We start from the raw sequence: 13,511 nt of genomic DNA on the forward strand, positions 1-13,511 counted from the left end.
TTATTCTAGTTCCAAAAAGTTTGCCTATTTATTTTTAAACTCTCTGCCCTGGCTTGTGTGGCTCAGTGAACTGAGCGCCAGCCTGAGAATGTAAGGGTCACCAGTTCAATTTCCAGTCAGGGCACACGCCTGGATTTTAGTCCAGGTCAGGTCCCCAGTAGGGGACACACGAGAGGCAAACACACATTGATGTTTCTCTCCCTCTCCTTCTCCCTCCCTTCCTCTCTGTCTAAAATAAATAAATAAAATCTTTTTTAAAACTCTCTTTTATTACAATAGCAATTCTTAAGATTTTCTCTGCCACAACTCATGACTAGGTTCATACAATGCATTCAAACCTGCATGCATTTTCCACACTCTAGGTGCAACTAAACCTCAATTCTTATGCTTAAACACATCTTCAGATGCAACTGAGTGAGGATGACAATGTTATGGGAACAAGCTGACATTTGATCTAATCTACGCTCAAAAGAAATTATTCCCAAACTTATGCATTTCAGGATTATTTAGTTAAATTTAGCAATATGGCTCATAACGGGTCATGTGACATATCAACATGTCTTACCTTCACAGCTACAAGTGCCAAATTAAGGGCATAGTTCTAAATCTACTGTGGCTATCCTCACTATTAGGCACAAACATTTAATGCTATAACCTGAATATTTTAACAGTTATTCATTCATTGTCTGAACTAACTGTTCAGGAATTTCTCTAATCCTTTATTAAATTATTTCCATTTACAGCATCATTTGTCCCTACCACCCATCCACCAGCTGTTTCCAGATTAAAGGCCACATGAGTGTTTGTGCATATGCCATGACTAATCCCACTGTCCCCACAGGCCCACATAGAATTATGCTGGCTGAAAGCTCAGCTGTCTTCACTGGCCCTGATGAAGATCATAACTGTTTGATTTTCAGAAAAAGCCTGCTAACAGTACTTTCTTTTAAAGTACTCTCCTTTTTTTCATATTCTCACTTTTGTTTTTCTCTACAAATGTACACATTTATATAATCTTCTGGGCATTTTCAACTCCTTAAACAGCATCATTTGGCAGCTGGTTAATTTTTATCTAAAGAACTGTTTTAAAAATTCAGTGTTCTTGCTCCCTTTGCTTTTTTTTTTTTTTGGTAACATCTCCTGTGATGAATTAGATTAACAGCAAATCAACATTATTGGCTGTAGTACACTGAATAGCCCTTCCCAAAATGTCTGGGTCCTAATCCCCAGAAACTGTGATATGTTTACTTTATGTAGCAAAAGGAACTTTAAAGATGTGAAAGATGTGATTAAGATTAAGATCCTTGAGATGAGGAGATAATCTTGAATCATTGGAAGGACCTAATGTAATCACAAGGGTCCTTATAAGAAGAAGGCAGAAGATCAGATGGGGAGAAGGCAGCTGACTTTGAAGATAGAACCCAGGAATGCAGGTCCAGTTCTGCACCCAATTCCAATGTGTGTGGGAGTGGTCTCTTACATCATCCAAACCATTCTCTGACACCAGCTGGGCATTTTACAGTTCAACTCAGTTCTTTTGCCATCTACCTGGAGATAGCATCAATTCCCACAGATTAGGGTCTTAGGCCCATAAGTCTATCCTCCTAAACCCCCCAACTTCATGCAACACATGATTATATATACACATATATATGTATATGTATATGTGTATATATAATATAAATCACAATATCACAGCAGGCAGCCTGTAGAAGCTAGAAAAGTCAAGGAAACCTAGCCTTGTGGACCCATTTTAGCTCTCTGACCAAAAGTCTAAGGTAATAAAATTTGTTGTTTAAGCCACTAAAATTTGTGGCGATTTTTAAAGCAGCAGCAGCAGGAAAACAATACATTGGTTTGTTATTATAAGCACATTCTTTGCTATGTAATCACATGTATATTCCTGTTTTTTACCTATGAGTTTCTGGATTTAACCATTCTCAGTCCCCAGAACCAGATTTTGATTCTTCTGAAATTGATGGAGAGGTGCCCTTTCTTTTTTTAAGATTAAATATTAATTTGGACTGTTTAAGAACAAAAGAAATATAAGTAGGCAGCTCTGGGTCCACTTGTGGGGGACGAGTAGTGGGAGATGATGCCTGGACAAGATCCCAGAAGGCTCAGTTCTGCCTTATGACTCACCCCATGAGACCTGGGGAAGACTCTTCACCTGCCTAAGCCTCAGTTTCCCCATCTGTAAGAAAAGATTGAATACATTCAATGGGTCCCAACCTTCTTCTGGGTTGAAAATGGTTTTGAAAGTGATGAAAGTGCCCTGGCTGGTATGCCTCAGTTGGTTGGAACATCATCCCATGGATCAAATGGTGGTGGGTTTGATTCCCAGTCAGAGCATATACCCAGGTGGCAGGTTTGATCCCTGGTCTACGCTAATATGAGAAGGCAACCAGTTGATGTTTCTCTCTCACATCAATGTTCCCCCCTCCCCCTTCCCCTTCCTTTCTCTGTGAAAGCAATGAAAAAAAAAATCCTCAGGTGAGGATAAAATAAAATAAAAAATGAACATGGTGAAAGCTATGGACTTTTTCCACAAAAATAAAAAGCATGCATGCATATCTACATAAAATTTTGATCTTCCAGTTATAGGTGGTTCTGTAGCTAAGGATCCATGGACCCAGACTAGGAACATATAGGCTAGATACCCTGAAAATTCAAGGCATCTGGGACTGTTAAAAATAATAATCAAATAGTTTTGTTGGCCTCTAGAACAGCTCATAAGCACCATTCCCATGCCATTTCTTATATTTAATGCTAAAATCAAGCAATATAATCAGAACAAGCTCCATTCTTATTTTAGCCTAGCATTCCTCTTTGCTGCACTGAAATCCTTTGTACATAGAAGAGATCATGCAACATATAGCATCTCAGGCTGGAAGAAACCTTAAGAGTCATGTGACTCAGTTCCACTTTATTGTCTGACTCTCTGCATATGTCATTTTTTTGCCAGTTGTCATGAGGAAGTGCACAACCTTGGAAATAGACGTTACTATCTCCAGAGAGTGCTGACAAACTCGTTCTAGTCACTAGACAATAGAGGCTCAGTGTCAAGGTACTAAAAGCTTGTAGGTAGCCCAGGGAAAAAGTTTAGGACTGATACCTTTCAGTGGTTCCAAAAAATGTTTAAGACAAAAGCAAAAAGTGAAAAATGGAAATTAACAATGTTAAAAACAAAGTTGTAAAAATCCTTTCAGAGGCAATAAGCAGAAACTACATTTTGACTTAACATGAGCTGATTCATTTAAAGGTAAGTGTATCCAGGGTCTTCCTAATTCTTTTTTTTTTTTTTTAGATTTTATTTATTTATTTTTAAAGAAAGGGGAAGGAAGGGAGAAAGAAAGGGAGAGAAACATTGATGTGTGAGAGACACATCGTTACCCACATATCTCACAAGCCCCCAACTGGGGACCTGGCCCACAACCCAGGTATGTGCCATGACTGGGAATCGAACCAGTGACATTTTGGTTTGCGGGCTGGCACTCAATCCACTGAGCCACACTAGCCAGGGCTCTAGGGTCTACGTAATTCTTAAATGGTTTGAACTCTGACTAGCATTTCCCCCACAATCCCACTCCATTTTTACCTGAAATATAACACTGTAACTTATGCTTAAAATGCCTACTTCTCACTCGCTTTTTTGTCAATTAAAAAAAATGGAGGAGAACCCTCTTTCTTAAAAATGACAGTCATTATTTGTAGATGGCTATTAGGTGCAGTTCTCTGATGTTACTGGAAAACATGCTGCAAATTCCTTCACCTGGTCAGTGAATCTATTCCAGTTCGGCCATGTATCTATTGGTTGTGGGTACTGTTTGAAGAGAATGACAATAATGGTGATGGTGGTGGTACGATTTTATTCATATTGTGAAAATTGTGCCCCCTGGGTCTTTGTGGGTCAACTGACTGAACCACCTAATTGATTTTACAGTTTTGGAAAGATGGAGGTTCTACTTCAGAAGGCTGGAAGAGTCCTTCCAAGACCAAGAAAAGAAAAGATAAAGATTTAATCTCCTTGCTGAAGTCCTTCAACTCTTTAGACTAAAACCATTTATCTTCTCATTCAATTTCACATAAGATGAACTAAATCAGTCTGGCCCCCAATAACATGTGTAAAAAATAATATAAATAGAGCCACTCTGAAATGGAGTCAGAGCTGCCTTCCCAGAGAAACTGCCTTGCACACCTTAAGCCTCAAACCTTTGGAGACGGGGTGAAATAACATTTGCACTGGGCCTATAGCAATGACATATCCCAAAGAACTGTTTGCAAAGATGACAAGAAAGCAGAGAAAACTACCAAAGTGAACATTAAAAACATTCTTTAGAATTAGTGTCACTATGTTAGCTTAACTGCACCAATAGAAATGACCTCCTTCTATTGATGTAACTGTACCCCTCCCTTTGTCATTGCTTTGTCCCCTAATCAGAACACTGGGCCTTTGCATGAATCAGCATGTCCCAAATAGTATATTTTTCTTCTTTTTTTTTATCTCAAATAAATGCTTGTTGCCTCTCACTTTGGCCTTTTATTTTTAGGTTAACACGTGGATTAGAGCATGCTCTTTCATAGAATGACTTTTGTGGGTGACTCAGTTCTGCCTCCTCAGTCAGGTTTCTCATCTACAGGGGCAGAGTCTCACCTGGAGCCTAAAATGAGAGGGAGGATGGGATGGACAGATTTTTTAAATCATTTTAAAGATCATTTACCCCAATCATTCTAATTGTTATTACTCTCATAATAACAATATTTTATGTAGCAGTTTATCTTAATGTACACTAATGTTGTTTTTGTAGTTATTACTTCAAATGAATAAGTTATTTATAGTAACAAAAACATGTAAACAACATAAATGTCCAGTCATAAAGGAATGGTAGGATAGTATACAGCCATTAAATGCTATATTTATGAAGAGTATATAGTAATACAAATTATAATTAAATTATTATGTGAAAAAATAATATTTTGTGAAGTAAGATTCCAGCTATGAAGTACAAACAAATGAAACCTCTGTTTTAAAACAAGCTGACAACAATGTTGAAAGTAGTTACCTTCATGTTAAGGTATCTGTTTTCTTCCTAAGTTTTATTTTACTCAACTCCAAAGCTTCTTGAAAGGGAAACTGATTGGTTATATTTCCTTTGGGAAATTGGAGACACCAATGAAGGTGTTCTACACAAGGCAAAATAGCAACACCAAGATCAGAGTTTTTATGTTTCTAGATTTTTATATCTTAATTCTGAATCCAACTCACTCCTTAATTGCACTTACCTTCACCCTAACACACACACAAATAAGTGAAGTAGGACAAGCTTTCCCTGAAGAGCTGTTACTGTCACCCAAGCCCACTCACATTCTTCAAATGGTAATGAGCCACATGCCCCATTCACTGCCTTTTCCCTGAAGGTCTTGGTAGGTGGGAAGAAAGGAGAATTTCTTCATAATCAAATTATCTCTTAAAGCAGTGCCCATTCTCGGATGATCAGTGCAGTGAGCCCACCACAAAGCCCAGATTATCAGACACCATCATGACTCAAACCACATAAAAGTGAGGGCCAAAGTCAACTTTGGGCTCAGAGAATTTTGTCATGTTTAATTACAGTGTAGTTTTTTTTTAATAAAGATTTAGTAGAACTTTAAAAGCGAGGTGTCACCTGGCTAGCTCAGTCAGTAGATCATGAGACTCTCAAAAGTATGGTAGTCAAGTATAGACAGGTGGTGGGGAAATGGGAGTGTAAATTTAATAGAGTGCTTTGAAGGGTCTATTCAACCTGAAAACAGCACACCCAATGGCACAGCGATTCTTCTTCTAGTCATACATCCTGAGAATCATCACATGTGTACAAGCAGACGGTCAAGGATTTTAATTATAAAAAGGTTAGTTTTTATGAGTAATTGGAAACTACAAATGTCTTTCAGTAGGGGAATGGATACGGTTTATAAGGTGGAATTTCTACAGCAGTTAAAATTGGTGAGCCAGATAGCATATGGGTCAATGTAGACATATCAACATGTGGATAAAAGAAATAGATCTTTGAGGTTTTAAAAGAAGTATCTATATACTTATAGTTCTCATAAGAATAAATCAAAAACATGTTTAGTGAAAAAAGCAAGCTTTAGAATGACATCTGAAGAATGATACCATTTCTATAAAAATAAAAGTAATAATAATAATAGCCCTGGCTGGGTAGCTCACTTGAGTGAAGCATCATCCCGTACACCAAAAGGTTGCAGTTCAATCCCTGGTCAGGGTGCATACCTAGGTTGAAAATTCAATCCCAGTCAGGGAGCACACAAAAGACAACCGATCAATGTTTTTCTCTCACATCCATGTCTCTCACTCTCTCTCTCTCTCTCTCTCTCTCTCTCTCTCTCTCTCTCCACCTTACTCTTAAAATCAATAAACATATTATTGGGTGAGGATTAAAAATTAATTAATTAATCAACAAACTATAGCTATACATTTTGGTAAGTGCAGATATATGTATATAATAGTACAAGAACATTCTAAAAGGTAACACTTTAAAATGATAACAGGATTAACTCTAGGGAAACACAGAGGGGACTGGGAATAGGGTGAAAAAGGTAAAAAGGGATTCCAGCTTGTTAGTGATATTCTAATTTTTCAAAGATAATGCCTTCCAGTGTTACTTTTGTGTTTTCAAGTCCTTTCCAAAGTTCTCATCGAGTAGGGCCCTTCGGGAAGAAAGCGTTTCCTACAGCACCACACCCACTTTCCTACTCCTTTCCCTCTACCCTCAGCACACCCAGCACACCCCTCAACCAAGTTCACTGGTGCTGTGAGAAAGTGCCTCAAAGCCACTGCTCACTTTCACAACCCTCCTAGGGCCCAGACCAAATCACACTGGCAATGAATGAGTCTTTGCAGAAAAAGTTATGTCAGAAAACAGGTGGTGGAAATGGCTTTTTCTTCAAAACGATCCCATGATTTTTATCCCTTTCCTGATGATTTTTAAGAGCAAAGTTTTTTGGAGTTTGGCACCAGCCAAACCAAATGGAGAAAATAAGGCAACTCCCCACATTTCATACCTGTCAAAAACCACTGCAGAATAAGCCCTCTCAGCAAAGATGACATCTGCGGCCCAGAACTCCTTAGTGGCCTTCAGACCCCTGCCTTTGCCTTCAGAAGTGAAGACCTCCACATTCTCCATTTTCCCTATTGTCATCTCACAATCTTTCAGGCAGCACCGCAGATATTCAAAGCCAAGCCAAGGCTCTTGTCGTCGCTGCTATTTTAGCACCTTCAGCATCCCAAAGAGCAAGCCTATAAATGGATAAGCCACCTCCCCTTCCCCACCCCCTCTGGTCACTGGGCCCTCACCTCCCCCTCTGCCACTTTTCCTGGAGGCAGGGATGGGGCACACAAGAGGACAGTGATGTGGGAAGAGTCCTATTCATCAGCCAGCAAAGCTGACAGAGCCGAGAATGACCATGGGCTGGTGTGGCTCTGGGACTGAGTATGCAAACTTAAAACGTTCCTTTGCAAGGAAAAGCTCAGTCTTGGATGGCAGTCATGCTCAGCTTTAGTTGGAATAGGGAGCACTTGTTCAGTAAGGTATTTTTAGCATCCAGATGCCTCTGTCAATCCAAAGTAGACAGCTGAAATGGTCCAGGAAGAGAGGTGATGCCTGCTGCTCTGGGTCCCTTCATCTGTCAGACTTACACTTCCTCAAGTGAGGTGGCCCCTTATCCTCCTGTTCCCTCCCCCACAGTAGACTATTTTCAGAAAGCAAAAGGTGGATGGCAGACATTGAGCCACCCCTCTGGCATTCACCTAACAGTACTATTCAGACTCCAAGGGGCATCCCTCTTCTCTAGTATCACTTGGGGTTCCCACAGTACACCCTGCAGGGCATAGAAGTCTGGGGATTCCCTGATAATGCAGGTGTGCTGGGTGCAGGCTATCTGAGGAGAGGCAAGTCTTGAAAATAAAAGCCCTTATTTCTATCTTGCTATCAAATCTTCAACACGTGCTTACTGCTAGGAAAATAGCCAGGTGCTCTGTGCTTCTTACCCAGCAGTGAAGACACTGGAAAGACAATTCTAAAATCTGCAGTGAACTAAATACCAATTCCCACTTGGATTGAAAAGAAAGGCACTTGCAGGTCTAGAGCTGTGGCTTATCTTCCATGTAATATTTTTAGTTCCTGGGATGCATCTATTTCTGGGAACCCTGTCTCTGTCTGGACCTCTGTGAATGTGGTAATTCTCAAGCACTAACTCCTAAGTCAGATCTGCACTTGAATTCTAAACCTACTACTACGACTTTGAGATTGAACCTGTGAGACGAGGATAATAATTTCTCTCTCTGGATTGTCATGAGTGTTGAAGGTGGATAATGGACATAGCACAGAACTTGGTACTTTTTTTTCAATTAACTTTATTTTATTTTTTAATTATATTTTATTGATTGTGCTATTACAGTTTTCCCAATTTTTCTTCCTTTCCACCCCCCTCCACCCAGCACCCCCCAATCCTTCAGGCAATCCTCACACCATTCTTAATGTCCATGCATCATTCTACCTTACATCCCATGGCTAGTCTGGAATTAACTATTTGTACTTTTTTTTTCTTTCAATTTTTGCTTTATTTTTAAGTATTTTTTATTTTGTTAATATCGTTGATTGATTATGCTATCATAGTTATCCCATTTTCCCCCCTTCACTCCCCTCCACCCTGCACACCTTTCCCACCCACATTTCCCCCCTTTAGTTCATGTCCATGTGTCATACTGATAGGTTCTTCAGCTTCTACATTTCCCATATTATTCTGACCCTCCCCCTGTCTATTTTCTCCCTACCATCTATGCTACTTATTCTCTGTACATTTTCCCCCTCTCTCCTCCTCCCACTCCCCTGTTGATAACCCTGCATGAGATCTCCATTTCTTTGTTTCTATTCCTGTTCCAGTTGTTTGCTTAGTTTGTTTTTGTCTTTGTTTTAGGTGTGGTTGTTAATAATTGTGAGTTTGCTCTCATTTTACTGTACTTGTTTTTATCTTCTATTTCTTAGATAAGTCCCTTTAACATTTCATATAATAAGGGCTTGGTGATGATGAACTCCTTTAACTTGACCTTATCAAAGAAGCACTTTATCTGCCCTTCCATTCTAAATCAAAGCTTAGCTGGATAGAGCAATCTTGGATGGAGTGCCTCGGCCCGCGAGGCAGTCAACGGGGTCCGCCGATATACCTGCAACGGATGAAAAGGGATGGGACAGGAGGCGCGAAAGAACGACAGCAAGTCAAAGGATTCTGATCAAGCTGCAAGTTTTATTTTTAAAATGGAGGGAGTTATATAGAGGAGGGTAGAGGAAGGCAGATAGGGGAAGTAGCTCTGGTTGGTAGCTTTGGGGCGTGCTCTTAACTGGGATAGGCTAGGGGGGCGCATGATAGGCGCGTGATCAAGGCACTGATTGGTGTGCCGCCCGTGTGCTCAGGCTAGGCACCTACAATGTTTCTAATCGCAGATATCCTGTTGTGCAGGAAACTTCTGACCACAGATGTCCTGTTATGTACGCGAAATTTCCATCTCTGGCTGCATCAGCCTGCTTTAGGCTTATCCCTGCCCCCAACAATGGAGGTCCTTGCCTTTCATGACTTGGAATACTTCTTTCTGGCCCCTTCTTGCCTGCAAGGTCTCTTTTGAGAAATCAGCTGACAGTCTGATAAGAACTCCTTTGTAGGTAACTGTCTCCTTATCTCTTGCTGCTTCTAGGATTCTCTCCTTCATTTTAATCTTGGGTAATGTAATTATGATGTGCCTTGGTGTATTCCTCCTTTGGTCCAACTTCTTTGGGACTCTCTGAGCTTCCTGGACTTCCTGGAAGTCTATTTCCTTTGCCAGATTGGGGAAATTCTCCTTTATTATTTGTTCAAATAAGTTTTCCACTTGTTGCTCTTCCTCTTCTCCTTCTGGTACCTATAATTCAGATGTTGGAATGTTTAAAGTTGTCCTAGAGGTTCCTAAACCTCTCCTCATTTTTTGAATTCTTGTTTCTTCATTCTTTTCTGTTTGGTTGGTTGTTTCTTTCTTCCTTCTGGTCCACACGATGGATTTGAGTCCCAGTTTTGTTCCCATCACTATTGGTTCCCTGTACATTTTCCTTCATTTCACTTAGCATAGCCTTCATTTTTTTCATCTAATTTGTGACCAAATTTAACCAATTCTGTGAGCATCCTGATTACCAGTGTTTTGAACTGTGCATCTGATAGCTTGGCTATCTCTTGGTTGCTTAAAAGTATTGGCTCTGGAGCTTTCATTTGTTCTTCTGTTTGAACCATCTCTCTCTTTTTATTTTTTTCTGGTCTGGTCATGCTTGTTACATATGAGGGGCAGAGCCTTAGGTGTTCACCAAGGCCAGGCAACCCAGTTGCTGGGTTGTGACGTTGTATGTGGGGGTGGGGTCTAAGAGGGAACCATGGCGCTTGCTCCTCTCTCTGTCGGATTTCAGTCCCCTCTGCTGCTTCCCACTAGCAAATTGGGTCCTTCTGGTGCTGGTTCCCCAGTGAGTGGGCTTCTGTATGTTCCCAACAAACTCTCCTGTGAGGCTGTGAGTCTCTCCCAGCACTTCAATCCCCACAAGTGTTTTCAATCAGTGCTTTTAGGCTTTATTTCCTGGCACTGGGTCCCTGGGTTGCACAGTCTATCTCATTGCCTATTTTCACCTGGTTTCTCTGCGTGCAAATGTGTGACTGCAGACAGCCAGCTGCCTTGCGTGCCTCACTGGGTCTGCTCGTTGCCTCCCTGCACTCGGGGTCTGCCACCAGGGTCTGTGAGCCGCCACCTGTGTGCCTGGGTTCTGCCAGCCACCGCTTTTTCCTGCCGCAACCCCTCTCCACAGGCCTCCAACTCTGCCCCTCTTACTGGTCTGGATGAATGGTTGTCGGACTTCTGTACAGTTCAATTTTCTGTCCGTTCTGGTTGTTTTTTTGTTTCTGAATTTTTGTTGTCCTTAATTTTAGCTGTGCAAGGAGGCACAGTGTGTCCACCTATACCTCCATCTTGGCCGGAAGTCTCTCTCACATTATTTTAATGGCAACATCATTTGTAGCATTTTCTTTCACTTATTTTTTTATTTCTATTTTATTTTATTGACTTTAGAGAGGGAAGAGGGAAGGAAGAGAGAGGGAAATGTCAATTTGTTGTTCCATGTATTTATGCATTCACTGGTGGATTCTTGTACATGCCTTGATCAAGAGTTGAATCTGCAACCTTGGTATATCTGGATGAAGCTCTAACCAACTGAACTACCTGGCAAGAATGGCCCCTCCCCATTTCTAAAATGCCCCCTAAGTGGTGCAACTTGCCTCCATTGAGAATTACTGTTCTTGCTCAGCAGAAAAATCACATCTAGAATTTTGAAAGGATTTCTTACTGCACTACTGAAGATGTTGAACCAGAGGAAAAAAAAATGCAGGAAAAACATGAATGCTTTCTTCAATGAAGTAGGCAAGAAGTAGATTCATTTACATTTCCTGAGAAATGAAAATAGGTTGCCAAAATAGACATGACCTTGGGATGTAGACTTGAGCTTCACAATATGTAGACCTTCATAATATGTTTTTGTTGAGCCCTTTTTCTCTCCAGGAAGATGGGAAATTTTTCCATTGTTAATGATTTTAATAGCCATCCAGTCTCTTTCTTTTGTGTGTCTGGATCAACAAGGAGGAGAGAGGGCTGACCTGGGAGATTTCAGACAATGGGAAGACAAGGATGACCACTATGGTTCTAACTACCTATATTCCAGCCAAACATCCTGACACCTCAGCCCACATACACATGCCAAGCACGTTACTAGGGCTACTGAGTACTCCCACACCCTAAAGAAGGTATGAGGCAACTGCTGCAGGACAAGCAAGGATAATCCCAGGTCCCCAGTCACGCACCTCAAGGGTAAAAGGAAGTGACATGAAAAGGCCAAGAGTGGGGCTGTTTGGAGAGAGTCATCATCACAGGATTAGACATGGGCTTCAAGTATCCTCTCACAATGAGCTTCCAAATCTTTAACCATAACCTGTATTCATATTACTATTATCCTGACCTGTGGAAAAAATACTACCAGAGGCCTTAAGAGAGTGATTGCATTCTCTTCAGTCAGATATGTTGTAATTCAAGGAATATGTACAAATAAGTGTGAAGGTAGAGACATAAATGAAGTCCACAGTGATTGTGATAAGTTTTGAATCACTAGGGCCGTATGTGTGCCTATTAATGCAGCAGCATCTGATCTATCACACCCTGGGAAAAACTCCAGTCACCTGCTCCACTGAAAGACCCACTGTGATTCCCACCCCTGCAGGCACCACCACCTAGTGACAAACCAAGGGAGCTGCAAGGTTTTAAATATTTTCTAAGGCCTGATTTAGTAAAAGAACTGCCCTTTATACTGGTTGTGCCTACATTTGTACCTGGAGCAGGTGCATTTAGGCCAGGACCCATGAACTAAGTTTGCTTTGTACCTCTTTAATGGTTATGGGGGAAAATCAAGAGACCATTTTGTGACATATGAAATTCAAACTTCAATGTCCATAAATAAAATGTTATTAGTGAACAGCCATACTCACTTGTTTACATATTTGCTACTATGGCTTCTTTCACATTATAACAGCAGAGCTGAATATTTCCAACATAGGCCATACGGCCCACAAAGATGAAAATATTTACTATCTGGCCTCTTACAGAAAATATTTGCCAAACCCTGCTTTATAATAATAACAGCTTAATGTCTGACAGTGTTAAAAAGGCTAGGAGTAGCTCACTGTCCCAAATGCATTCACTGGCTGTTTCATCCATTCACTTCAAAATCACTGTGAGTGACAAGACCAAAGAAAAAGTACTGTGCATATCTAGCACTCATGTTCCAGGATGACATGGGCAGGTTCCCTCCTTAATGGTCCACTAAATTTGTATAATTACATCATTGACAACATTTACACTCTCTGGTTTTTGTGTTCTTACCAAAGTATTGTGCTCGCTTCCATCTTTCTTCCTTTGGCACCAAGAAATTCTTAGCTACCAATTGCTTTCCTTCCAAGAATTCCTAAATTCATTCATCCCACACGCAATTATCAGCACATGTATTAAGCACCGTGCTCAGTGAGTGCCTTGATACAAAGAAGAAATGTAGCCTCTGTCTTCGAGACACTGACCATTTAGAGAGGACTGTGGAAGAGCATGAAGATAACGAGGTATCAGAGGCAAAGAGGCAAACATATCCAGAGAAGAAGGGGCCGACAAAGACAAGAAGCGAGGGAGAGAACCAGAACTGGAGGAGATTATTTCAGGCCCAAGGACACAGCAGCATGAGGAGAGATGTATGACATGTGCAGACAACTATAACCTGGGACGTATGGAGGGAGCTACAGAAGCACACATGTTGTACTTCTGTTTATCATTCTGAGACCAGACTATTGCCTTTTATGTCCTAGTGTCTCATATGTATCTCAAAGCTATTCTAACAGCAACAATAACCATTTAA

General features: G+C 40.8%; 1 protein-coding gene across 2 annotated transcripts in view; it reads right to left on the minus strand.

The window, feature by feature from the left end:
* SMYD1 (SET and MYND domain containing 1) overlaps positions 1-7,250 on the minus strand; it is a 46,358-nt gene extending 39,108 nt beyond the window's left edge. For both annotated transcript variants that reach the window (XM_045828493.1, XM_045828491.1), the window contains exon 1: positions 7,063-7,250. In XM_045828493.1, the coding sequence (XP_045684449.1) occupies positions 7,063-7,199 (137 nt within the window). In that variant the 5' untranslated portion in view covers positions 7,200-7,250. The remainder of the gene's footprint in view (positions 1-7,062) is intronic.
* Positions 7,251-13,511: the final 6,261 nt, after the last annotated feature.

Source organism: Phyllostomus hastatus, unplaced genomic scaffold, assembly GCF_019186645.2.
Source record: "Phyllostomus hastatus isolate PE091 unplaced genomic scaffold, TTU_PhHast_1.1 phas_scaffold_78, whole genome shotgun sequence".
Taxonomy (NCBI): domain Eukaryota; kingdom Metazoa; phylum Chordata; class Mammalia; order Chiroptera; family Phyllostomidae; genus Phyllostomus; species Phyllostomus hastatus.